Source organism: Epinephelus lanceolatus, chromosome 5 (assembly GCF_041903045.1).
Source record: "Epinephelus lanceolatus isolate andai-2023 chromosome 5, ASM4190304v1, whole genome shotgun sequence".
Classification (NCBI taxonomy): Eukaryota; Metazoa; Chordata; class Actinopteri; order Perciformes; family Serranidae; genus Epinephelus; species Epinephelus lanceolatus.
In genome coordinates, this window is record NC_135738.1 from 30,993,242 (window position 1) to 31,017,711 (window position 24,470).

Genomic DNA, 24,470 nt, shown 5'->3' on the forward strand with positions numbered 1-24,470 from the left:
GGCCATCTCTCAGGGACAGGTGCTGCTTCTCCACAGATGCTCGTTATCCTCTGGTCCACAGTAAACCTACAAACACTAAATTCGTTTTCCAACAGATATTTGTCTCCAACAATTCAGCTAACCAGCTTTCAGGTTTTTGCAGTAGCGTATGTCAACTCGTGTCACACTCGGACGCAAAAGGGGAGAGTGGACTGATTGACAGCTCTTATATACCGGTACCTCGGTGCGACGTCACTCCGTTTCCATGACATTTAATGACGCACGCACGCACACACACACGCACGCACTTGTTCAGCCAGAAAAAGTTTACACAACTTCATTGCATCAACATGAGGACATTTTATTTGCTTTTTTGTATGTTATAATAGAAAATAATAATAACTGACATTTTTACAAAAATCTCAACATGTCATTTCCTCTGATGATAATTTAAAATTTTAATCTATATGGGTGTGCAGCCGTAACTTGGATTATTCGGGGAAGTAGGCCATGTTGCGTTTGATTATTTGAGGCCAAATTGTTGCTTTTGTCATACTAGCCTATTGACATGCAAATTTACAGACATAACTAGCCTAAATAAAATCTAAATAAAACTTTTAAACATGCTGTGGTTAGCAGATAGTAATGGAAGCACAAACACCTGCAAACATCTTCTGAAACAAGTTTGTTCGCATCATATGCACCAATAGAACAAATAAATTATGGGTAAGATGGGGTAAGTTGTTTGACCCTAAACCCCTATTTGGGGCAGAGATGAATTTGTACATCTCCCTCTTTGAGGAGGGTTTTCTGCACAAAACTCTCTCTCTCAAAATTACTGTCCTCTCCTCTCACAGTCTGCAGGATTGTCCTTAACAGTTTCATATATATATATATTTGAGGGTACCTACAGGCTGCCATCAATTCAATTCAATTTTAATTATGAAGCCCAATATAACAAATCACAATTTGCCTCAGAGGGCTTTACAGCATACAACACCCCTCTGTCTTTGGACCCTCACAGTGGAAAAGGAAACCAACCAATGATGTGATAATGAAGGCCCCACGTTATCATCCAGGGCGAGGACATAGAGAAGGTGGACTCATACAAGTGCCATGTGGTCTGTATCAATAAATAACTGGACTGGATTCACAGCAGGACAATGGCTGTTGAGAGAAATTTGTCTTCAGGCCTTTCTGGTTGAGAGCCCTGAACTTTCTACCATGTGCACAGCACTGATGCCCTCTTCAGGAAGAGACAGAGCGGATTTTTCTTCCTGATAAGACCCCCCTTCAGTACAGTAGGCTCCTGCAGATCTTTTATCAGTCTGCACCACTATTCTTTGCTGTGGTGTGCTGGGATAGTGGCATCAAGGCTTATGAAGCCAGCAGACTTAACAAGCTGGTAAGAAAGGCGGCAGCTCAGTGGTCAGACAGTCTGGAGTCAGTGACTGTTGGACTAATGTATTCTGCTATAAATTATACTATAGCCTACTATGCTGTACTATATTATCATTAGTATTATTACTGTAATTATTATTATTACTATTAGAATAGAATAGAAGGGACTTCATTCATCTCCAAAGGGAAATTCAACTGTCCAGCAGTTCATAAAAGACAAAAAACACCACATTTCCCCTCATCAACAACAACACAGTGGTATTAAAATGTATTAAATAATAAATTAAATTAGATTAAAATCGCCCATTACACAGTCCAGTCCAGTTGTGGATCATTATTATTATTACTTATTATATAGTTATACTGCACAGCTACATTTCACCTTGTACTGTATATCACACACACTATATGATACTGTACTGTACTCGCCTATATTATGATAACATGTTATACTGTTTCATTGCATTATGTTCTATTATATTTCTACTGGATTTCCATATTAACACAAACAAGGATCATTTTGTATCCATATTATATATATGCTGAGGACATTTACTAGACTTACTGCCATTATCACACCACTGTCACTTTGCCTTGCAATTTTGTTATGTAATCTTGTAATTAATTGCTCTTGTATAGTTTATATTTTTACTTCTATTTTAGTTTTATATATGTTACTGTTTATCTATCTTATTTACTTTTTGTTAACATTGTTTTTCCACTTTAAAGTTTACCATGTAGCAGTGAGGTGTGAGTAAAAAAGTTTGCTTTTTAACATTTTAAGAAATCAAACAAGGAGCTAATTTAGGAAACGAAGGACTCAATAGACGAAACATCAGGACACTCTGCATGCGAGATTTGGGCGAAACGCGAGAGTTCTCTGGTATCCAAGGAGACGACGGCAGCGTATGTCTCTGTGCTGTGAGGAAGAGACGCCCTGTGTGTTTTTCCTCTGGTGATGTTTGTGTGTAGCAGAGAGCTTTTTCCTCGATGGACCTGCCGGAGACGATCAGAAGACGACTAGAAGACTTTTCTCGGACTGTTTTATTCGACCAGAGTCGGACTCAGCCTTTCACTAGGGAGAATGACACGTTTTTACCTCACGGTAAAATCATGAAGCTAACGTAATGGAGGAAATGCTATTGATTAGCATTAGCCTGCTAACTAGCGACAGGAGCTGTTGGATTGATTTGGCTGTTTGTCTCCGGCATAGTTTTACAGTAGCTCTTGAATTTGACTTGAAAGCGTGCTGTTTATCCAATAAGTATGTCCTCTGCTTTGTTTTCAGATAAGCGGGTCCTGTCGAGTCTCCACCTCCAGATGTCTCTGTACTTTAACATGTGGTTCTTCCCCCTGTGGTGGATCAGTGAAACTGTAATGCTGCACCTCAAGGTAAGACAGAGAGATGAGAGATGGGAGGCGAGTTAACAGAGATGGGATGAGGCAGCTGGGTTAATGTGAAGACTGGGTGATGCATTCTTTATGTAAGAAATAAATAAAGTAAAGATCAGGAGAGGACTTCAGTTTGACCTGTTATTATTGTCACACGGATGTGGCAATGTTAACAAGTCAACTTTGAGTGCTGTCCTGATCTGTACTTTTTAATTTCATAAAAGCAAATCTGAATGAATCACATTAATTTAAAATTCAGTTTGTTTAACTGCACTGTTGTACTTGTTATTTCCACCAGTATCCTGCCTTGCCAGACTACTACAAGTTCATCCTCGTCACTATTCTCATCCTGATGACCCTGATAGAGGCAATAAGACTCTATCTGGGCTATGCTGGGAACCTGCAAGAAAAGGTGGAGCATCACTCATACAAATATAAAGATACAGCTAAAATAAAATGGGTCAACACAACATCTGCACAAAAGGCAGAGACTTTAATTCATGTGATGTTTGTGTTTATGGAAGGTCCCAGAGCTGGCTGGATTTTGGCTGCTGAGCATCCTGCTGCAATTTCCACTCATCCTGTTTCAGCTCTTCAATGAAGCCATTCTCATACAGCCGCTGGAGAGAGGGATTCACATCGTTCTCGCCTTATTCATACTCACACAGGTAGGATAACATTCGTTTTAAAAACTGACTGTTGTAGTGTACTTCAACCAATTCCAATCTGCATATACATATATATATTTATATATATATATATATATATATAGTTGTGTATGTTTTCTAAATGTTACCATTTGGTGATTATCACTGATTTCATTTTAATGTTTTATTCCTGAATGATCCAGGCCCTCTCTGGTTTTGTGGCACTGCGGGACATGGTCAGACACACACAGAGCCAGTTTCATCTCCGGCAGTTTGACTGAACTCTGGAGCTCTGACGTCCATGCCACAGCTTAACACACCAGGAAGCATCCTTACTTTGTAAACCCTCAGACTCAGAGGCTGACGACAAAAAAAAAAAAAAAACATGTTATTTTTTTAATTACATGCAGCACATGGGATATTTTGAACCCACAATTGAGTATTAAAGAGGAAACAAGAAGGTATTTATTTTTTTTATATTTTATTCACTTTATAGTCTACAGGATTGTATTTCTGTTTTTGTAGCATTACAAAAAATAAAATCCATATAACACACAGCCTGTGTATCATTTATAGATAATAGATGTATTATCTGTTTCAGCTATCTCAAAGCGTTTTGTTTTGTTTTCTCTTTCTCTTTTGTCATTATGATGTTTTCTTTTTATACTGTGTGATGACACTTTGACATAAAGACTTGCATTTCTGCTGCAAAAAATAATGGCAGATGAAAATACTAGATCAGAGTGATGAGGAGATAAACACTCCTCAAATAACGATATGAAACAAAAATATACTTCCATCATGTTCTCGATGCTATCAGTCACTGTTTGAGGTCTGTTTGAAATTTGTCTTGTTGCGCCCTCTTACTCTGTAGTGGAGTAACGGCACCTGAATGGAGATTTATCGCCACCTGCTGCTTATTGCCGTCAGTCTGCTGACTGACAGATTAATAGCTTGCCCACCCTCTAAGAATTAAGAACTTTTCCTCCTGCATGAATGAGTTTTCATGAGATTGATTGGGTGGGCAAGGAGATCTGCTTGTGCTTCTATCCACATGACACAAGTTTGACCTGCATCAGAATGAGGTAATTGACAATTTTGTCCCAGCATATCTGTTGTTTAAAACAACTGTTGAAGTTCTAGCAAAAACGCAGTTCTCCTGATCCATCAGAGGAGGTAAACATCATCAGCTAGACAACAGAGAGAATAATCTGTAGCTCCCAGATGATAAATATCATGCCCTACAGAGGGGCCGACTGTGATGACCTTGCGATCATTGCCATACTTATTTGGCTTTCTCTTCCAGAGCGATAGTGCCCGATGTCCTTAACCTGAGGCCTACCAAGGGTGTCACTCTGAGAACGTGGAAGCTCCATCTTCATGAGGCCTGAAGGCTTTGACCCAGGGGATAAAACACCCATATGCCCTTTGTCCTCCAAAGTCTCTCTGGATAGTCTGAGGACATCAAAAAGGGATAGGGAGCACAGAAAACTTTTAAAAGACATAAAAATGTTACACAATCATTTCACAGTCTTTGAACTGCATTAGTAATGTGAGCATTAACAGAGAGACATAATGAATGACAAAGAGAAAGTGCTCTAGAGGATTAAAAGTCCTCTCACCTTTTTCCTCTCAGGTCTGTGCCTCTCACAACAGGCACAAATAAATTGCTGCGTGTTTCGGTTTCTTTCCAGGGCACGTCAGGGCTGAGAGCTGTCTGGTACTGCTCTCCAACTGTTATACATCTCATCAGTGACGAACCAACTGAATAAATGATGAAATGATGATGGTTAGCTAACAATGACAAATAAACGTTTTTTTCTGTTTTTCTCATGTAAATTTACTGTCAGAAAAAAAATTGTTTTAGTTCTATATATCAGAATAATGTGTGCGTATGAAACCTTCTGAGGAGTCTTCTTCCTGTTCCTCACTCTGCCGTTTGGTCTTGGTTATGTCTGCGTGTGAGGTGGAGGAATCCTCAGGCACAAAGTCACGATTAGAGACCCGTAAAGCGTTTCTGTCTCGGAAGATATGCCGGGCACTGAACTTGTCAGAGGTGAAACTTGATAGCAAGCGCTTTGTTGGAACAATGTCTGGGAGCATCTTGACGTACATGGATGAGGGAGACCTGACAAAGCAGAGACATGACACTTAGCGAATATGAATGTACCTCGACACCTTATTATCTACAGTCTACTGATGAGGATACAGTGTCTCTGTGAGGCTCACCTGTGAGGTGCTGTGAGGGAAGGTGGCAGCCCTGAAAGAGGAAGACAAGTTTTACTACTAAAGAGATAATTATATCTCATCTCTAATTATAATTTAGAGATCATTCATTTCCATCTTGAACTACAATACATGCAGTCATACCTCTGTAGACATTGTAGGAGATGGAGGATTGTCGGGGGCAGCGATGCTGTGGCTGGTTGTAATGCATGAAATTCGGAGAAGTTGGAAGGAGAGCACTCAGGTGCAGCAGCTGAGAGGAGCATCTCCACTGTCCTGTATCCACCCCCAGGTCCTCTGTGACAGAGAGCCAAGAATACTGTTCACTGCTACACAAGACCTTTCCTCATGCACTGATTGCTCAGAATACTTATGCCTGACCCTGCGGGAGACTTTTTATGTCTTGTATGAAGTACTCAGCAGTGGGATATAGGAAGGAATACTTCACCTGGGTAATGACTATTTGTTACTCATGGCATCTTTGAAACTAAATTTTTCTGACATGCCTCCATGGCGAACGGAGAATTCAGGTTTACATTCCTGACGAACTGAAGTAAAGGGAGACCGCATTCAACAACAGCAAAACTATACCACAAATCACAAACTCTCACACAACTTGTGCAGTACAATTCAAGTCTCATTTATCCAATTGTATGCTCAATACTTTCCAAACACATTAATTTTCCCTAAAACATTACACTTTAAAACACATCAGTACAGACAGTCTGATGCATGGCTGAGTAGTGTGCCTGGACACACACGTGCGTTTGAACTCTAATTCTGGATAGTGATAAGGCTTTAATACTTCTACTTTGTGTACTTTAAGTACATTTGGATCCTAGCACTTTTGTTCTTTTATTGAAGTCAAATTCTGAGTGCAGGACTTGCACTTGTGCGAAAGTATTTCTACACTGTGGCATCACTACTTTTGCTCAAGTACAAGATCTGAGTGCTTCTCCCACCTCTGAAATACTTAAAGTGAACTTAATGATTCTCTATCAACATCTCCTTCCTTCATATTTGGCAGTCAAAGGCAACATGATTAACCATAACCTATATAATACAGTACTACGATGCAGATCAGTGGCAGTGGTGATTCGAACACTTAGGATGTTAGAAGGGCGGTGCTTCCAAAATAAACGTTACCTTTGTGAGGTGACACAGCTGTGTATATGCTGAGATGTGGACATGCTTTTACTTTGTGATGTGGGCATGCAGCTTTCAGGTTTTCATCGTCCTAAAACAAAGAAATAACCAAACATCCAAGTAAAGAATACAGACCGTGACTTTAAATGGGTTTGTGCGTCAGTGTATGTTATGACTGGCTTAGATTGGGTGAGAACAAGGTGATACTGTGAGAGAATTCATTTGGGTAATGTTCACCTTGACAGGCTCGCAGCCCTGCCACAGAGTCACCTGACTGACCTCCCCAGTGTGAGTGGTGGGTGGAGGGACCGCAGCTTTTCTTATCAGACCATTTACCTTCACAAAGAAAGAAATGTTGAAAGAACAGCTGAGGAAATCTTCTCACTTACATGTCTGGCTGCGTCTGTCTTCTAAACGTAATCACACTCTATTTCATACCTGCCATTTTTTCCTGTGTCTTCCAACAGGCCTCTCTTGGACGCTCTCTTTAACTGCGTCCCCGTGGGGCAGGTTGGACTCCTGCACAGACCATCAGCTGATCAGTCTATTTTAAAGTCAGTAACAAGGGTGTGCTTTAATTAATAGGTCATTAAATGTCTTACAATAGTTTTTATGCTGCTTTGCACCACCTTTGGCTGCGTGCTATTCTTCACTCTCTCTGGTCGCAGCCTGTTCCTCTCTTTATAACTCCTCAGGCGTTTCTTTTTCTTCCTCACTGGAGTTTGCTGTGGAGACCAGGAGCACGAGGTTAACTGAAACGAGAAGACATGATTCAAAATGGAATTTTAATGCGATATTAACTCTAAGAAGAAAACGAAACAGTCATATAAAAAACCCTATTCCATGGAAGAGCAAATTTATGTTAGCGTACCTCTGTTTGTGGCTGGTTCAGTAAATGAACTGGGAGTCCATCAGAGTCTGAACTATCTGACCCACCGGTACTGTGAAAGCCAACAAGAAATTTTTTTCATTTTTACGCTGAATGACAGGCATTTTACAGACAGCCCATATTGTCTGGTTTGCATATGTATTTAAGATAATAATAATAATAATAATAATAATAATAATAATGGATAACAGTTTCACCTGGTTTCCAGGTCAGACACAGAGAAGTTACAGTCAGTGCCCAAATCTTTTCCCAGCCTGTCTCTGACCTCCTTCCTCAACAACGCTCCCAGCTCCGTCAGACAGTAAGTGGTCTGAAAAAAAAAAGAAGCAAAGAATAAGTTAGTTGGCCACATTTATTTAACTATTTAATGACTTTTAAGCCCTAGTTTTACAAAATTTGATTTAAGACATTTTAAAACTTTTTAAGGACCTGCAAGACACCCTTGAGTTGAAATTGTAGACATGCTGCTTTATCTCTCACCTTTGTTGGATCTGGGTCACAGTAGTCCAGCAGGGTGTCACAGAAGCAAAAGCCGAGGGACTTCAGGTCTCGAGTGGTAAAGTGAGTTCCTCTCCTGTTGCCTAACATTCAAACACATGATAGATCCTCATATCAGAGACATGCACACATAAACACTCACAGACACACATTTGGGAAGTCTGATCTCACCCAGAGTCGATCCTCCAAAGGTGGCCTCCATAGTGTAGCTGTTTTTGATGCCAAGTCTCCACATGGCGATTCGTCCTGTTCCCTCTTTGCTCTTCTGCACCCGAAACTTACAACTCTTGAAGGAGAACTAGTGAAGAGAGCGATTCAGATGTTGTGGTTGAGATGTTGGGTAGGCACAAATGAATATAACGAAAGAGACACACTGCCTCTGAATCATGATGAAGTGTTCCACAGTGTGGTGTTATGAGTAACAGAAGTGTTGAATAAGCACAGTGTCATGATGTTTTTAGAATCCTGATGTTACCCACATTATATATAGGTTTGAAAGAGTTTTTTAAATACAGTGACTTTACCTTATCACTGGCATTCTTGCTCATCATTAGTGGAAAGACTCTCTCTTGAAGCTTCAGTGCAGCATCACCTCGGCTGTGACAACCGTACATGAAGACGTTGTTTTTACGGTTGTGGCCATGAAAGTCACAGTAAAGAACCACGTCCATTTCAGCCGTCAGCCTGGGGAAATTTTATTGTATCAGATTTTGGCCTGTCAAAATCCCAAATTGAAAAACACACAAGAGTAATAGAGAGTGTGCAAATACAGCATGAGCCATGTTTGGGAACAACAAAAAGGAACAAAAAGTGGAAGAACTGATCATTTAGTCGTCTCCATAAGCTTTAAATGAACAAATTAATTTGCCTTTCATCTGACCTGCATACTGTTAACAATTTACTGTATAAGCAGACACATCAATTGATAATACATTTAGGGAAAAAAGAGGGGAAGATCAATGCAACCACTGAATTGCTGAATTTTTACTGAATTGCAAGTTCTTTAATATGTAGTATGTGTTTTAATGTGTTTGTTCCAGCATGTGCACTGTCATACCTTTCCACCATGTTTCGGGTGTGCCACACACAGGGGAAGGAATCCCTGAGCAATGTCTTGTAGTTTCTGTTGAGGTCTCTGCCTGCCAGAGAGCAGCGGTAATTTCCCACTATCACACCATCTGGGTTCAGCATTGGCACCACCTGCAGCACCACAAATCCAAATGAGAAAAAAAACAGTGTTAATAGCAACAACACAATTTCATCATCATTCTATTCATTCACCATCAGCTTAATAAATTACTATTCAGATATCTCACAAATTGGAAGGTCAATGACCATGATAATAAGACAGATAAGAGACTCTGAGCTTGAGGTCCTTCACCTTAAAGACAAAAGTGTCTCTGAGTAGCTGGGCATCCTCCGTGTCACCGAGCAGGAAGTCTAGGAACCCCTCCATCATCCAGGACGCATTGGTTTCCCCAGGGTGCACTCGGGCCGTCACCACTACAGCCTTTTTGGCCTTACCCTCCACCCTGCCGCCCCCCCGGGACGTTACTGTCACCACATACACGGCGTTCCCAGCAAGGCTGTGGCACAGAACCCGCAATGTGCAGTATGACGCAACTGCTCTGTTGGAGGAAATGCACCTGAGGTAACGCTGCAGGTGTGAATAGGTGTAGGGGTAGCAGTGGGCCAGGTAGCAGGTGTCGGAGTCATAAGGGAACTGGAGAGTCCAGGTGAGTGAGTACAGGGTGATTGTGTCGCTGTTGTTGTCCTTTGTATTCTAAATAGAGATGGAGATCATGGTTTTTAAAAGAGATCCTGCCTCTTCAATTATAATTACAGTTTAGTGACGGACCACAGAAGTTTGCTATACATTTTAATTTACTTACTATAGATCTCAAACTTAATTTTACCACTAACCATTGAGGACTTTTCCCACCTAAGCACTTAAGTACAAAAATCAACTTGCAATATTCATTTCTGATTGTCGTCTTCACTCTATTTGTGGAATTTCTGGATGAAAGGTGGCAGCCATATAACATTTTACTCCAGTTTATATGAAGCAGTGCCTGTACTACCCTCCCTTGTTCCCTCGCCTCGATTTTATTCACATAACTGAACATGACAGCTTCTGGAAAGGCAGAAAATGGGCTATTAAATTACAGTTTACTGACAAAAAGCAAGTTGAGTTGCCAAGTTAATTCTCCAACTCCTGTCAGAAACTTCACCTACCTGATTGCAGTTACGGTAGTATCTGATGTTGGAGCCGATGCGTTGCCATCCAACACCTTCCTCATTGGCAGCCCTCTCAGAGTACAGGAGGGGTCTCATACCGTGTGAATACAGGCTGCTGCTCTTCATCAAGTTGACGATAGTGAAGCGGTAGGTCACTCCAGCCTTCATGTTCTTGACCCTGAAGTAAAACCACTGCGTGTGCTTTTTGGTGTAAATGTCTGTGCGCAGGGTAAGCTCATACTCATAGATGCCCCTGAACAGACAGACAGACAGACAGACAGAGTAACTTAACCTGGAGCCATATTAGATATTAACAAAGATGAAAACACACAGTAATGATTGAAAAGCTGCAACAACTTATCACTCGGTCAGGCTGCAGAGACTCACACTTGCACAGCCTTCTGAAGGTTCCCACTCTCAAAGCGTGACTCAAACTCAAGGGTGAAGTCTGTCTGATTGCCGTAAGAAGTAGCGCTTTTAATGGGCCCCCTGCTTCCTCCGACACAGGAGCAGGTGAAATAAGGACGTTTAAGGGCTTAAACCAGAAGGAACAACATGAAAAGAGTCAAAGTTAATGTTATAAAGCTTTCAGTAAACATGGACTTGAGGTGTTTTACAGAAAGCAGTGGCGGCGTGTATCATGTGTATCTAGAAAATTATTAATTCTTAGTATCTATGATAACAATGCAGAGGGAGGGCACTAATGCCTCACCACAATCCCCATGATATAACATATGAAACAGTCAGCAAGACTTGTACATTGTTATAAAGCACTTAAATTGTAAAATCAATATGAAATTCACATTTTGAAGCATTTAGGAGTTAGTTTGGGTTTGTCCTCACTAGTATACAAATGTATGCAGTCGCCTTTAAATTTACACTAACCTTCTAACCTGTGGAGGATGAAGTAACTCAAACTTCTTATGTTCAGAAGAATTTGTCAACAACACTATAATGACACACTGTACTCCAAGTCACAAATCTTAAAACTCTAGTCCCAGGTCTAGACAAGCAAGTCCAGAGTCAAGTCCCAAGATCAAAACTTTGAGTTTTGAATCCTAAACAAGTCATAAATTGCTCTTGATCAAATGTTATGCCAATTTACAACAGAGTCAGAATACATTAAATTTACGGATGTCACGAATCCTTGTTAAAATTTGTATTTGTTAAAAACAAGTTTGTTGGAAGTATTTGACCAGCACGTTTTGCATATGGCAATTCATGTTTGTTGACCACCACATAGTTTTTGTACGTGAGCAGAATTATCTCTGGTATTTTTTTTTTTTTTCAAAACTAGTGCTCAGTAACGTAATGTTAGTTCTTCATGGTTCTCCCCTGCAACTTGATATAATGCTGTCTGATTAGTTCAAAGAGAGTGGATCATCAGGGGAATTAAATGTTGAGTTCTAGTCATGTGACTCAAATCCACAGCTCTGCTGCGTAGCCATACTGTACATGTGACCTGTTGTTCAAACAAAAAAGCCTCTGGTGTCATTAGTTACCATGATCAATGCAGTACACCACTTTCCCCCTCTCTTCTCCTGCTGGCATCGGTGTCATCTCATGTCCGGTGTACTGGTAGAAAGGCTCTGGCTCTGGGGGGTCCCATTCTAAAACACACAGTCTCTGGGTGTCATTACATATTGACAGTAACAGCAAAAGGACATACCAGGTTTTACACTGTATTTAATTAATTGATTATTTTGTTACTGTGTATGTTTTGCCTGAAGCATCTGCTCACAAATTTGAGTCACTGCCTTCTTTTGGGCTGATTAACACCTTTATGCATATCAGTAATATAATGGTTTTAATACAATTTTCAATTACCTATATGATGGATGATATCGCTGATGACCTCACACTCTACGGGCCAACGGGGGTGGGAGATAGCTGGGAAGTTCACCAGGTCCAGCGGTGCCCTGAGACTCAAAATAGGTCTGCCACCATCAAAGTCTATGAGCAGCTGCCTGGTCCGCAGAGTCTGACTTAGCTTTAAAGATACTGTGTGGAGACATGAATCACACCTTCAATTACTGGTCTTTAATGCTCCTGTTTTTCCAGTGAACTACGGATATGCATTTTTCATCAGCTCTGCTTGTTTACCTCATCTAGACCAGACAAGCTTATTCATTTAAGAAGGGATTATGCTGCACCTGATCTAATTATCTCAGTCACAAAAGAGCTTGTTAAATATATAATGTTAGCATTAGGGAGGAGATACCATAAATGCCACAGCTTGACACTGCTGTTAAGGAGATGTGACAGGAAAACCCAAGACTGTACATGATAGTCAGCAGTAGCATTCCCACTCCACATCAAACATGAGACAGTGGTGTCAAAGGATGTTTAACAGCAACAGTTTGATACAGATCTTTGTGGTGGAGTTACATTAACTACTTCCAATTCACATTACAGTTACAGGCTATATATAGTTCTCATATATCTTATTCCAAATGCATATGAAAACAGGTTACACAGCCTCCTCCCTGCCAGTTCCTCCTCATCTTCCTCTATGTTGGAGTCATTGGTGTCCGATTTATCCAGCTGGTGGGTATTCCACCAGTTCCTGATAGCAGAGATCGCCGGTGGTGTTTTCTCTGCCTGATTGGAAAAATCATAAAACATCATCAATGTTGCATCCTAATTACTATAGTAAGAAGTGTATTATCTTGCTCCCTGTATCAACCTAGGCTTGTAATAAGGTTAGTGTAAAGATGAATTCTGTTATTATCATGAACCAATATGGGTTTGTGAAAACACTTGCATTACCTGGACTTTTCTCACTGAATATCAGCTATAGTAAATTTGAGTCTTCTTGCTGGTACTAAAACAGATTAAGCTTTCCATACATGCCTATCTTCCTCCTGAGACCCGAACTTTTGTTTGGTATGCATTTTCAATTTTTCCTAGCTATTTGAGATTAGTAGGACCTTATAAGTATAAAAAAAACTACACAAAGTCAATGATAATAAATAAATAAATAAATAAAGTTCTAATGTCCTCAAACGAGACAGTAATAAAGTCCCAATGTCCCTCACAGGCTGATGAAAAATTCCCAATGTCTGCAAATGAGTACTTTCTTATTAACAGCATCTTAACCGTTGCAAAAATTGGTCAAATTTGTTGGCATATCAAACTACAAACATTATTAATCATAAATAAACAAGTTTCAGACATTAAATTTGATCAGGTTTTGTGCTTTGTCCACTTTTGTGTCGGGATCGGCTGCAGACTAACTTGGCAATGAAGGCTGCCATCTTGTTTTTACATGGGTTAGTGTATTGTGCTCTTAACACTACTACATGTACATAGCACAAACAAGTGTCCGTGAATGAGGACAACAGGTCTAAGTTAAGCAGAATGATGTACAAGGTCCAGTAAACCCAAAATGTGATGTCCTATGAGGACACAGGGTCTCAGGAGGATATATATTTTGTTGCTTATTGAAAGTCACTGGGAGTAACACACCACTGTCTAATGATCCTGTTATGGTGATGAAAAAACCCACTGTAAAATAATATGACTTCAGCCTGTGTGTAAAAAGATAGTCTAAAATAACATTGGTATTTTGAGTAAGTTGACAGACAAAAAACATGCTGGAAAAAACTTACATGTAAGATATCCAGAGTGGAATTTCTTCCAGGCATTTTTGGCTGCAGAAAAGTAAAAAGCCAGACAGATAAAGTATTCCTCTCTCCATAAAGTACACCGTTATAATGTAAACTAATGTAACTTCCCTAGTTTGCTAGATATCTCCAACACAGCAGCTCATTCAACTGTGCAATTTCCGTCTTCAGCACAGGACACCTGCTAACCTCTAACCCTAACCATTTAACTCACAAAACTAAACGACGTTTTAAGGGGTCTGGTCTTACTGGGTCACAGAATCTGACGGGTCACAGATTACAGTGTTACACCGGCTTCCTAGTATTTCTACATGAGTTTAACAGGTTAAACTCCGATTTATAAGCTTCTGAGAGCAATACGGCTACCACATTTATGAATTACTGCCTTTTTCTTGTGTTGCTGACATTTTTTAAGCGTCTTCAACTGACTAACTGTCACCGCGCTGGTCTCGACTTGTACTGTATTGCTTTTAAAAATATTTATCAACGTCTGAAACCCACTTACCTCGCTTACATTTCACCTACACTTTCTTTATATACACAGGCGCTAAAAGAAAAGTTGGCGGCCACTGCGAGTGGAGGAATCTTTCAGTGCCTTACGTTGCCAGGCAACCACCCGTCTCACAACACCGCGGTCGCCATGGAGATTGCTTACCGTCGAAGCTGTTTAGATGTGCAGGAAATGCTTCTCAAGTGTCGTGAAACGTGTGACTGGTGTTATTGATTAAAATAGTGACAAAGCTGCAGTACAGCAGTGTTATGTTGTGTCTGTGTGTGTGTGTGACTAAAATGTCATGGGGATTACTCGCTATTGTGCTGATACTCATAATTTTCAAAAAACAGGCACAAAGTAGAGTCACCAATTCAGCATCTGACCACGTCTCCCGTTCTGTTCATGAGTTATGATGTTGAGTGTTTTTGTGTTACATTATGTCACAGTGAAGTTGGCCTTTTAGATATATGCCATCACTTCATCATTATATTTTATTAGACATTTATATATAATTTTGTCATAATTAGCATATGAATTCTTGGGTTATGGCTAACAGCATGTTTTGTGAGGTCACAATGACCTTGACCTTTGACCACCAAATTCTAATCAGTTCATTCTTAAGTAAACGTTTGTGCCAAATTTCATGTCAAATTCCCTTAAAGCCTTCTTGAGATATTGTTCACAAGAATGAGATGAATGCAAGGTCACAATGACCTTGACCTTTGAACACCAAATTCTGATCTGTTCATTGTTGAGTTCAAGTGAAGGTTGGTGGAAAATTTGAAAATAAGACATCATCATTTTGAGATATCATGTGAAGAAGAATGAGAAGTACATGCCTCCTGCCATGAATATCTTTAGCACATAGGGATAAAAAATAAAGACATATGATGTAAAAGACAAAACAAAAATAAACAAAAACACAGGTGGCTTTGGAAAAACAGTTTAATAACTTTTTACAAAATGTACAAGTTCAGTGACGTTCCCTCCCCTTCCAAAAACATGGCTTATCCCATTATACATCATATGTACACAGGTATAAAAATGCTCAATAAAATAGACAATCCCTCCAAACAAACTGTGGTGGTCATCTATGTGTGGTCTGTACAAAATGGTGGTGAAGTACTTCTTATGAACCCAAGACTTTTGGCACATTTACAGTTGTGGCTACAAAAACAAGAGAAGGACATTCCAACCCTTCTGGTGAATGGCCTGCCATGTAAGGGCCTTGAAATGTCTCCATCGTGAACAAGTCAAATGGTAAAGAAAGTTCTTAGATCATTTAACAAAAATGATGATCACCGTATAGTAATGATTGGAGTGGATTAAAAAAAAGCTAACTGGGCGGAGTGCGACCCAGGTTGGATGTTACGTGCTGTTCGCCATCTTCCGTTTCTTCAGTCGGTCCCGCCAATTATCAGGAAGTGCCTCAAAGTTGGCATTCTTGGATGCTTTCCCTCTGTAGAGTTAATGACAGTTAGTCAAAGGTTACATAGATGGAAAAATAGCAGAAGAAACTGAGAGAGTGATCACGAAATATTTTAGCTACATCCTTATAACTATTAAACGCTTTAGTCTATTCAAACATACGTTACGAGCTGCTGTTGCTTCCATTCCTCGATACTCTTTTTGTTGAGCTGATCTCTGTCCTCGTCGCTGGAGCTGCTCTTCTCCTCTTCATCCAACTCCTTCTGGATGCTCTGCCACTTCTTCACCAGGGAAGGCATTTTGATCTTACTCTTCTTTGACTATAGAGACAAAGAGAAAAAAAATTCAATGCATTGGATGAGAAGTATGAAACGTAAAGAAAATCAACGCAGTAGGTTTACAAAATGGAAATAAGGACACTTAAAACTGAACATTATTGGTATCAAAACACATTTCTCTAACGGCTCTAGTGCCCTCTCTTAACACTTGGTGTAAAATGTTAATTACAGTGCTAACCTTATCCTTTTTCACTTTCTTGATCTTGTCTGTGGGCACAGCTTTGGCTCCAGGAGGTTCAAAGGGCGGCTGGGATGGTGGCAGTGGTGGTTGAGGAGGCAGGGCAGGTACAGGTGGGGCAGGAGGTTCACAGGGGACCAAAGGGGCAGCGACAGCCGGCACACCCCAGTAGGCAGCTGCTGACATTAGAGGAGCTGCAGACGAAGAGACACTGATATTGGGCTCTAGTCTTGTTGTGTAATAATGCTGTTTACACAAATAGGCATTTTTGCTTCTAATATCATTAATGTATAATGCAGATGTTGTGCAGTGACATATTTTACCTGCGCTGACAGCAGGCTGAGTGTAGAGAATGGGACTGCTGCCAATAGTAATGGCTTTACTCAGCTGACTGGCTTTACGTTTCTGACCCTTCCCCAAGGATCCCAACGTCTCCGTAATCTGTGTGAGTGACAAAAAAAAAAAAAACATAAAATAAGTTAAAGGCTGATGGCCCCTTTATTTTGAGTTTACACATATCGCATTATCTAGTACACTAATCAAACAAGAAACCTCATTACTCCCATACCTTCACGCTAGCAGTGCCCGGAGGTAAAGGAGGCCTCCCGCTGCCGTCTTCCTCCGTTCCAGGGGCTGGAGGCTCCCCGTCGTTATCATCATCCATCTCCATCTCCACCTCCATGATCTCTCCATCGCTGTCAGGCGGTGGAGGAGGTGGAGGAGGTGAGCCAGGGGGTAGAGGTGGAGGCGGGGGGTAGTGTGCAGGTGGAGGTGGGCTGTCAGGAAGAGGAGGTTGAGGTGGGAACCAGAGGGTTGATGCACTGGGCTGAGGAGGTGCTGGTGGGGCTGCAGATGGAAAAGAAGACAATCCTGTTTTTAAAAAAAAAAAAAAAAAAAAAAAAAAAAAAAGAATAACATGGGCTTGTCAGTGATAGCACTATGTCATTTAGTATGAACTTGAAATAATGAGATTGTTTGTACTGACATGTTTTAAATATATAAATAAGGTTTTAGTGAAAATGCATGTGTTAAGGAAGTACTGAGCAAACGGCTGGATAAATGAGACAATCATACTCTAAAAAGTGTGAGAGTTTGTATAAGGATGTTTTGATTTAGTTTTGTTGTTAAACATGATCCTCATTTACTTCAACTCATGAAGAACATTTGCCTTTTTTGCATTCTCGGTTCACTGTGGAAACATGCAGGAAAAACGTTTTCTTCATGTGGGATTTATACTTCTGTGTCGAATCAACGCCGTACCTACAGCATAGGCTCTGCGTCGACGTAGAGCCCACGCCGTACTCTACATCGTAACCTGATGTGCACTTACCCAGAAATGTAGCTACACGTCACAGCAGAAATCTCTGCTTGTTGCTAGGCTAATTTATACAATGTAAAATACCATAGGCTTGTGCTAATAAAGTTAGCATAGTATATTTGTTTGGAAAACATGTTTAGTATAAGACAGTTGTTTTGTCAGTGAACCTTGTGAGTTGTAATAGAGTCGAATTTTGTAACATTACCTTTGGTAAATGTTGCTGTTGTCCCCGGCTTCATATGAGTAGAGGTCTGCTAGCTGCTAGGCTCATACAACGTAAAATGTCATAGACTTGTACTACACTTAACAGGCAGGTCTAAGGAGCAGCAATAGTGTTGACGGACTGACCTGTGACCCCAACAGCAGATGCAGGCGCTGTTTTGGTGTCCCCTCGACTAGAAGTCTGTAACTGGCTACCTTGGCTGCCTTTCAGGTCGTCCTCCTTGTCATCCTCTTTTGGGAATTCCCACTGGGAGGCACTGGTCCGGTCGTTCACATAGAAATACCGCCTGTGCTCTCTAAAGAGTGGGACAACAGAGATAGAAGACAAGAGTCTCAACGACTGGCCTGGCAACTGGCTGAGTGGCATGATACCCTGGGACAGTGGGGCAAGGGAGTGGACCTAATGGCCACAGTAGGGGGCAGGAGTGTTGGTATGGACAGCGACTTTAGCCATCCAAAAGAAGGGCCCAATTAGAGTGTAGTTATGGATGTGGATAGGGAACCCACCTTGCTCTCAAAACAAAGAAAGCAAAACAAATCATCTCTAGGTTCAGCAACTCACACCATGGTTGTCACATTTGATCCGTTTTAGACAACCATTCCCTCCCAGACACAGGAAGACGCCAGGGAGGAAGCACCATCATTATCATCATCATCAACAACCATAGTTCAGAAAATAAGCACACAGTCAACTGGTTTTACATCAGAAAGAAGGAAATTAAAAAAACAGGAAGACATATGAAATAGAGTAGGTCTGACCTGCTGGATTCCCGTCATTGCTCCATCTTCACCTTTTATGTGATGCGACACTCCTCGCTTCCGGGGCACCACTGTCTGCATTGCATTCTGGGGGTTGTAGTCCTGTAAAGTGCACAGCTCTCCCACGCAACCAACCTTCCTACCATACCACCCCCTCCCAAAATTTTCCACTGACTGGACCCATAATCAGTCTACAAGTGCCCTCACAAACAAAGGGCTTAAGAGTCTGTGTTATGGGGAACAGGGAGTTTTCTCTGTGGCAGGTATATTTAACAGGAAGCAGGCTGGCCCAGAGTGGATGCTCCCTTATCAGTACGGGGCAAGGCAGAGTGCCAGGATTGCATCACAGAAACCTGAAGAGTCTGTTTCTGGTAAGTATTTTGATCCTCTCAGACTGGTTAAGCTTCTCCCCAAGTCATGTAACAAAGTCTGCAACCTCGGCACTGAGAGGGGTGTAGTCACACGGTAAGATTTTTGGGGGACGAGGGAGTTTAGAGATGTGAAAGGTAAGGAGCGCGTACCTGTCCCAGTGGCAGGACCAGCCTTTAGGGGTGGCGTTAAGTTCGTAATATTTTATGTGTTCGGCAGCTTCCTGAAGCCTGCGGCGAAGATAGACCCCATTCAGAGCGCCTTCCCTCCAGTCAGCAATCCGAGTCTGGAAAAAAACAGAAGAGAAAGGGGAGGGACAGGAAACAAGAGTGAGATAGAAGCCCAGAAAGTAGAGGTAAGGGGGTAAAAAGACATAAAGACAAAAGAGCCACAAGATAGATGAGTAACACAGAAGAGTAATTACAGTATGTTCCCAGAATGACACCTTGTGATGGATTATTATGAGAATTTTAAATATTAACTACAACCACATGACCGTGTGCAAAATAATATGAAACAAAATTAAGCATTAAATATTTTACAAGTCGCACTGAGATATCTACAACTGGAGGCCATGATAATATTGCTCAGAAACTAAACCATGATCCCTTACCTCAGTTTGTAGCAGAAGAAACTGAAAGTTTGAGATCGCCTTTTTGTTAATTCCCAGGAACTCCATCTTGTTGGTTAAGGTGTTGGCCAGTTCTCCAATCTGAAACTACATTTTTTAAGCATTTAAGACATGTCTTAAAAGAGACAGTCACAATTATTATAGTTAGTAATCATAACATTGTTGTTACCTTGAGCTCAGGTGTTTCCACTTTGAGCTCAGCTGTTTCAATGTCTTCTTTTCCCGGAGGTTTTGTAACTGCTTTTTCTTCAGAATCATCCATTTCCTTGTCCTCTCCTTCTGCAACGCTCTCTAGGACTTTAGAAGGTGCTACAGTACACAAAGGAGGTATTTAAGTATGCAAGAATTTTTGGATGAAAACATGTAATAAGTGGGACGTTTATGCATTTACACCTGCTCCTGTCCTTCATGCCATCCTCCAGTAGCACTTGTTTAAAGACCCGTTCCTTCCCTTTTCTCACATCTTTAAAACCTGCATACACATTCTAATTTCAGTGCAAAAAAGGGTAAAATCATTTTGACTCACCTGTCTCTGTGCTGTCTTGTATGTCTGAGCTTCTGCTGTTAGAGTCGGGGCTAGGAGCACTGGGGAAGACAGCCTTCCATCTGTTTTTCTTCACTAGAACGCCACGAGAACCAGAGGCTTCTTGGCTTGTCTCAGAGCAAGGACTGGAGCCCCCTGCGCTCCCATCACCCTCCTCCAGTGCCCGGAGCTCAGCCTAGGAACCACACAACAGGTTAGAGCTAGGTCACACTGATAATATTACATATTTTGAAACGGCACAGCTGCACACTTTAAGGTAACTCCTGCTTGTAAGCAAAGATGCACACTGGAGAAAAACAACAACACTGTTTTAAAAACCCACCTTTTTCCGCTCCAGAGCCAGTTCCAGCTCCATTGTGTCCTCCTCTGTCTCCTCCTCAGCGTCTGAGTTGTCTCTCGACTGCTTCTTGGCACCAGGGTCTTTCTGGACAATGGGGACTGGGTCAGGGTCCCGCAGAGGAGTAGAGGGCGATCCCACAGGGCGAACACCTTCTCCATCAGAATCCAAACTGTTTTCAGTCTCATCCAAGCCTTTCAGCAGTCTTTTTCTCCATTTTTCTTCTGCTTCCTTCACTTCAGAGGGGATCAGAGGACCAAGCAGAGACGCAGCCACTCCACGGCGCTCCTCCTCTTCACTTGTGAGGCCTACAACACTCTCAATCACCTCCTTTTAAACAAAAAAAAATATGATATGTTAAGACTCGGAATAACAGTCCTTAAAAACCACAGAATTAAGTTGATTCACATCTGTGTTGGACTTAAATGAAACTTGCCTTCACTTTGGTTTCTTTCGTCGATGGCGGAGCTGCAGCAGATGCAGCATTTTCTGTGGTGTTATAAGCTGCATGCACTGTGCCATTGCCATTGACACTAGAGCTACAAAAAAATACAAAATGCTTCAAACACAGCTGAATTTCAGTACTGGAGGCCAAGACATGTGAAAAGAATTCATGCAGATACAGTGATTTTATCGGTCTTCAAAAGTAAAGATGCTGTTCGCAGAGCTGTGATAACACCGTCTCTGATTCAGTGCCTCCCACCTGTTGGCGTAGTGCCCCAGGCTTTGCACCTGATCAGCTAGATAGTGTGGCAGCTCCCAGGAAACCTCATTTGTCAGAGTGTTCCAGTAGTAGTGGCAGCCTGAGTTCTCATCCCAAACCTCCTGCCAGTCTCCCATCTCTACACCCACTGCAAAAAAAGAGCATTTACATGAGATGCTTGGAAACAAATCATTGGGTGATATACTGCACACAATATTGATCTTACTACAAACAATCAATCTCCTAAATTTAGACTAGATCATGAATGAATCAATTATTAATCTAAATTAATAAATTTCTGGTGTCTTTTTTCAAAGTACACCAGCAGCATTAAATAACAAAGCCAAAAAAAGCATCAATTGGTCATAAAGACAACTATAGTTAATATGAGACTGCTCTGTTTAAGTTTTGTAACACAGACACTTGAAAAGAAAAATGTCTATTGTCAATCAGGAGGACATGAACACTTTTATCTTGAATACAGCACAGACAGTTACCTCCAGCAAGTGAGTACTCAGTATTGTACTCAAACTCTGTGCTTTGTTGGTTCTGTCCTTCACTTGCGGCTGGCTGCTGAGTGTTAACCTCAGGTCTGGGTGGGGCGGTATGTGGGACCGTAGGATGAGATGCGGCATCATCTGAACTTGGCTGAGTGGTGATTGCATCGATTTCCTGTGGTGGGAGAAACAGCAACAAGAATTTATTTTTTTTTTTTTTTTTTTTACAAAACTATGTTTTCAGGCCTTAAAATGAACCACATTCTTCTATTCAATGTGATTTATCAGTGAAAAACTAGACCCAGGTTAGAAACCTAAATTGGGAAAACTGAAACCTGCAGTAAATTTTGTACTAGCTTACCACCTATAATTGTCAAGGATGGATTAGGCAGATCAGATCAGAACAGATCTAATAATGGTCTCTTCTTTCAGTTCATAACCATTTACTGTGCTGTCTAATTGTTTACATTAGATTCTTAAAAAGGCACTCTGTAGATGTTAATTTTTGCATAACATGCTGTCCTCTCACTTATACAAATGATATAATAAATAGAGAAAATCATATTTATTCTTCATGTGTTTTGCTGTGTTTTTGGACTGATCTAGGTACACTCTTAAAATGTACTGTTTAAAGGAATACTTAACCCACAAAATGATCTGTTGCATATCAGTTAGTCATGCTGTGTTACTTTGAATTCATGAGTAAAACTTATTTATTCCTGCATGCCTCCATGGAACACAGCAGGCATATTGATTTACTGATTGGGGGCTATGTTTCACAACAGCAACACTATATTTCAAATACGTCCATTTACAAATGCTCACACAACTCCTGCAGCATAATCCAAGACTCATTTATACAGTCTTAATCTCAGTGCTTCTCAAATACATGCATTTTAGCCAAAACTTCACTATTTAAAATTGAACTTCAGTTGAAACTGATTAATGCTCTCTTAAGGCCTAACTCCAAAACTAAGATTTTAGCAAAAATGCATGTGTTTTGGAAGTACTGCGCATAAGAGCAGATAAATGAGACTTGGATTACACTGCATGAGTTGTGTGAGAGTTTGTAAACAGATGTTTTGATTTGTTTTTCAGTTGTTAAATGTGGCCCCCAATTAACAAATCAATATGTTCACTATTTTCGATGGAGGCGTATGAGAAAAAATAAGTTTAGTTCACAAATTCAAGGTTGCTAGCATGACTAACTAATTTACAAATGGTGGGTGAATGGGTGAAGTGTGCCTTTGATTCAAATCACACCAAACCAAACCAGGAAGATTCCTACACAGGTCTGAGCCTGATGAAGGTAAATACCAGGTTCGTTATTCACTTCAATTACATACAGGACAACTAGGTTAATGCTTTTTATCTCTTGCTGTAATGAACCATACAAACATGTGTTCAAATGTTCTGCAGTATCTTACAGTTTCAATCGTAACACTATGTGTAAATTATCTTATAGGTATTAACTTACTTATCTTAAGATTCATGTCTTAAAAGAAACCTTAAACTCAACATAAGCAATGGTTAAGACTCCAGTAACAAACACAGAGGAATAAAATATGCAGCAGATTATACTCACAGCCATGAAATTGGCCAATGTACTGTCGATGTCAGCTGACTGGTTGTGTTGAGAGTTAGCAGTAGAAGGCTGACTGTCTCCAGCATCCTCTTCATCACTATCCTCATAGGCTCCGAGCAGGGACAAGCCCTCTACAGGTGCAGACAAAACAACGTGGCTTAATCAGCTGCTTTTCCATTATCTGACAAACACAAACATCTCCTCACGTACACACACAGTTACGCTACCTGTGGCCTTTACTGCGGGAGTCTTCATGTTTGGGAGTCTCACGAATCTGAGTCCATCACCTTCCTGTTCATCTGCAGAAATGTCAGCCACTAGGTTAGCCTTGAGCTTCAACATCTGCTAGCCAGAAGCTAATGTTATTCTCTCACATGGACACCATTCTCACACTCACGGATGAAGCAAGTAAAATGTAATGGTATTTGTACTAGATAGGTAAATGCCGATTGGGTTAACTGGCCACCCATTAGTCATAAGCCTATTTTGGCATGCTTACAAAAACCGTTAGCTTGCTAGCTTAGCACACTAGCCGAGAGCGTCTGGTCGCTTACGTTTTACAAAATATGTCTGTTTCGTTTCTAGAGCTAGCATTTAGCTATCATTTAGCTATTTCTCGTTTAGGTTGTTTACTTTGCGCCAGACATTCGGCAGCTAAATTTCGTTAAATGAGTCGGGTTTTTTTTTTTACCAGATGGGCCCATTCTTCACACCTCGAGCATTTAGCATTCAGCTAGCCTGTCGCTAACAAGCCACTGAGGTAATATAAAAGAATACCATCGGATCCCGACGGTGCTTCTTCCCTCTCTCCGGCATTCCCACTGCGGAGCCCGGGAGGTGAAAGCTGCAGGATCGTTCTCCGACCGACTGCTCCTCCTGTGAGGCGACTTTTCTTACCCATCGCTGTGTCAGTCTGGGGGCCTGCTCCCTTCCCTGGCGTCGTCGCTGCGGCTCTGCTCCGCTGCTCCGAGTCCGAGCTGGCACAAAAGACGACATCAACTTCCGGTTCAAACGGTCATGTTTTGT

At 41.1% G+C, this 24,470-nt stretch overlaps 3 protein-coding genes across 6 annotated transcripts; 1 reads left to right on the plus strand and 2 right to left on the minus strand.

Annotated features, from left to right (window-relative positions):
• The first annotated feature begins 2,285 nt into the window (after window positions 1-2,285).
• On the plus strand, window positions 2,286-3,974 carry tmem17 (transmembrane protein 17). The gene is made up of 5 exons (XM_033634116.2): window positions 2,286-2,485; window positions 2,669-2,772; window positions 3,071-3,184; window positions 3,297-3,440; window positions 3,623-3,974. The coding sequence occupies exons 1-5, from the start codon at window positions 2,371-2,373 to the stop codon at window positions 3,698-3,700; spliced, it is 555 nt and encodes a 184-aa protein (XP_033490007.2). The 5' UTR covers window positions 2,286-2,370; the 3' UTR covers window positions 3,701-3,974.
• A 51-nt stretch (window positions 3,975-4,025) lies between these two features.
• Window positions 4,026-14,649, minus strand: agbl2 (AGBL carboxypeptidase 2). Of its 2 annotated transcripts, XM_033634109.2 has the most exons (23): window positions 14,548-14,649; window positions 14,028-14,069; window positions 12,891-13,017; window positions 12,244-12,417; window positions 11,919-12,026; window positions 10,804-10,951; window positions 10,414-10,669; window positions 9,560-9,961; window positions 9,236-9,378; window positions 8,703-8,862; window positions 8,350-8,476; window positions 8,161-8,261; window positions 7,878-7,990; window positions 7,663-7,732; window positions 7,394-7,543; window positions 7,230-7,310; window positions 7,029-7,127; window positions 6,792-6,882; window positions 5,790-5,942; window positions 5,649-5,679; window positions 5,321-5,547; window positions 5,042-5,183; window positions 4,026-4,874 (listed from the first exon to the last, which is right to left on the minus strand). In XM_033634109.2, the coding sequence occupies exons 2-23, from the start codon at window positions 14,061-14,063 to the stop codon at window positions 4,661-4,663; spliced, it is 3,153 nt and encodes a 1,050-aa protein (XP_033490000.2). In that variant the 5' UTR covers window positions 14,064-14,069; window positions 14,548-14,649; the 3' UTR covers window positions 4,026-4,660. The 2 variants fall into 2 exon arrangements, with proteins under 2 accessions (XP_033490000.2, XP_078024175.1); XM_078168049.1 differs by lacking the exon at window positions 14,548-14,649 and having other exon boundaries at window positions 14,028-14,138.
• An 813-nt stretch (window positions 14,650-15,462) lies between these two features.
• On the minus strand, window positions 15,463-24,469 carry fnbp4 (formin binding protein 4). Of its 3 annotated transcripts, none has more exons than XM_033634113.2 (17): window positions 24,342-24,469; window positions 23,672-23,743; window positions 23,445-23,575; window positions 21,860-22,034; window positions 21,363-21,510; window positions 21,096-21,198; window positions 20,645-20,989; window positions 20,305-20,497; window positions 19,948-20,087; window positions 19,761-19,865; window positions 19,300-19,433; window positions 18,146-18,315; window positions 17,048-17,349; window positions 16,803-16,920; window positions 16,480-16,673; window positions 16,126-16,283; window positions 15,463-15,994 (listed from the first exon to the last, which is right to left on the minus strand). In XM_033634113.2, exons 1-17 carry the CDS (start codon window positions 24,343-24,345, stop codon window positions 15,904-15,906), a joined length of 2,583 nt encoding a protein of 860 aa, XP_033490004.2. In that variant the 5' UTR covers window positions 24,346-24,469; the 3' UTR covers window positions 15,463-15,903. The 3 variants fall into 3 exon arrangements, with proteins under 3 accessions (XP_033490004.2, XP_033490003.2, XP_033490002.2); XM_033634112.2 differs by having other exon boundaries at window positions 17,048-17,325; window positions 24,222-24,418; XM_033634111.2 differs by having other exon boundaries at window positions 24,222-24,418.
• Between the last annotated feature and the right edge of the window lies 1 nt (window position 24,470).

What these genes read in the sequence shown, in the direction of transcription:
- tmem17 (XM_033634116.2), top strand. Translation starts at nt 2,371, where the DNA reads ATGGACCTGCCGGAGACGATCAGAAGACGACTAGAAGACTTTTCTCGG. An exon ending in CTGTAATGCTGCACCTCAAG is followed by an intron (nt 2,773 to 3,070) that starts GTAAGACAGAGA and finishes TATTTCCACCAG; the next exon opens with TATCCTGCCTTGCCAGACTA. An exon ending in CCTTATTCATACTCACACAG is followed by an intron (nt 3,441 to 3,622) that starts GTAGGATAACAT and finishes TGAATGATCCAG; the next exon opens with GCCCTCTCTGGTTTTGTGGC.
- agbl2 (XM_033634109.2), bottom strand. Translation starts at nt 14,063, where the DNA reads ATGCCTGGAAGAAATTCCACTCTGGATATCTTACAT. An exon ending in GTGTCTGACCTGGAAACCAG is followed by an intron (nt 7,733 to 7,877) that starts GTGAAACTGTTA and finishes TGGCTTTCACAG; the next exon opens with TACCGGTGGGTCAGATAGTT. An exon ending in CTCCTACAATGTCTACAGAG is followed by an intron (nt 5,680 to 5,789) that starts GTATGACTGCAT and finishes TTCCTCTTTCAG; the next exon opens with GGCTGCCACCTTCCCTCACA.
- fnbp4 (XM_033634111.2), bottom strand. Translation starts at nt 24,345, where the DNA reads ATGGGTAAGAAAAGTCGCCTCACAGGAGGAGCAGTCGGTCGGAGAACG. An exon ending in CTGGGGCACTACGCCAACAG is followed by an intron (nt 21,199 to 21,362) that starts GTGGGAGGCACT and finishes ATTTTTTTGTAG; the next exon opens with CTCTAGTGTCAATGGCAATG. An exon ending in ATCTGCTGTTGGGGTCACAG is followed by an intron (nt 17,350 to 18,145) that starts GTCAGTCCGTCA and finishes TTTTAAAAACAG; the next exon opens with GATTGTCTTCTTTTCCATCT.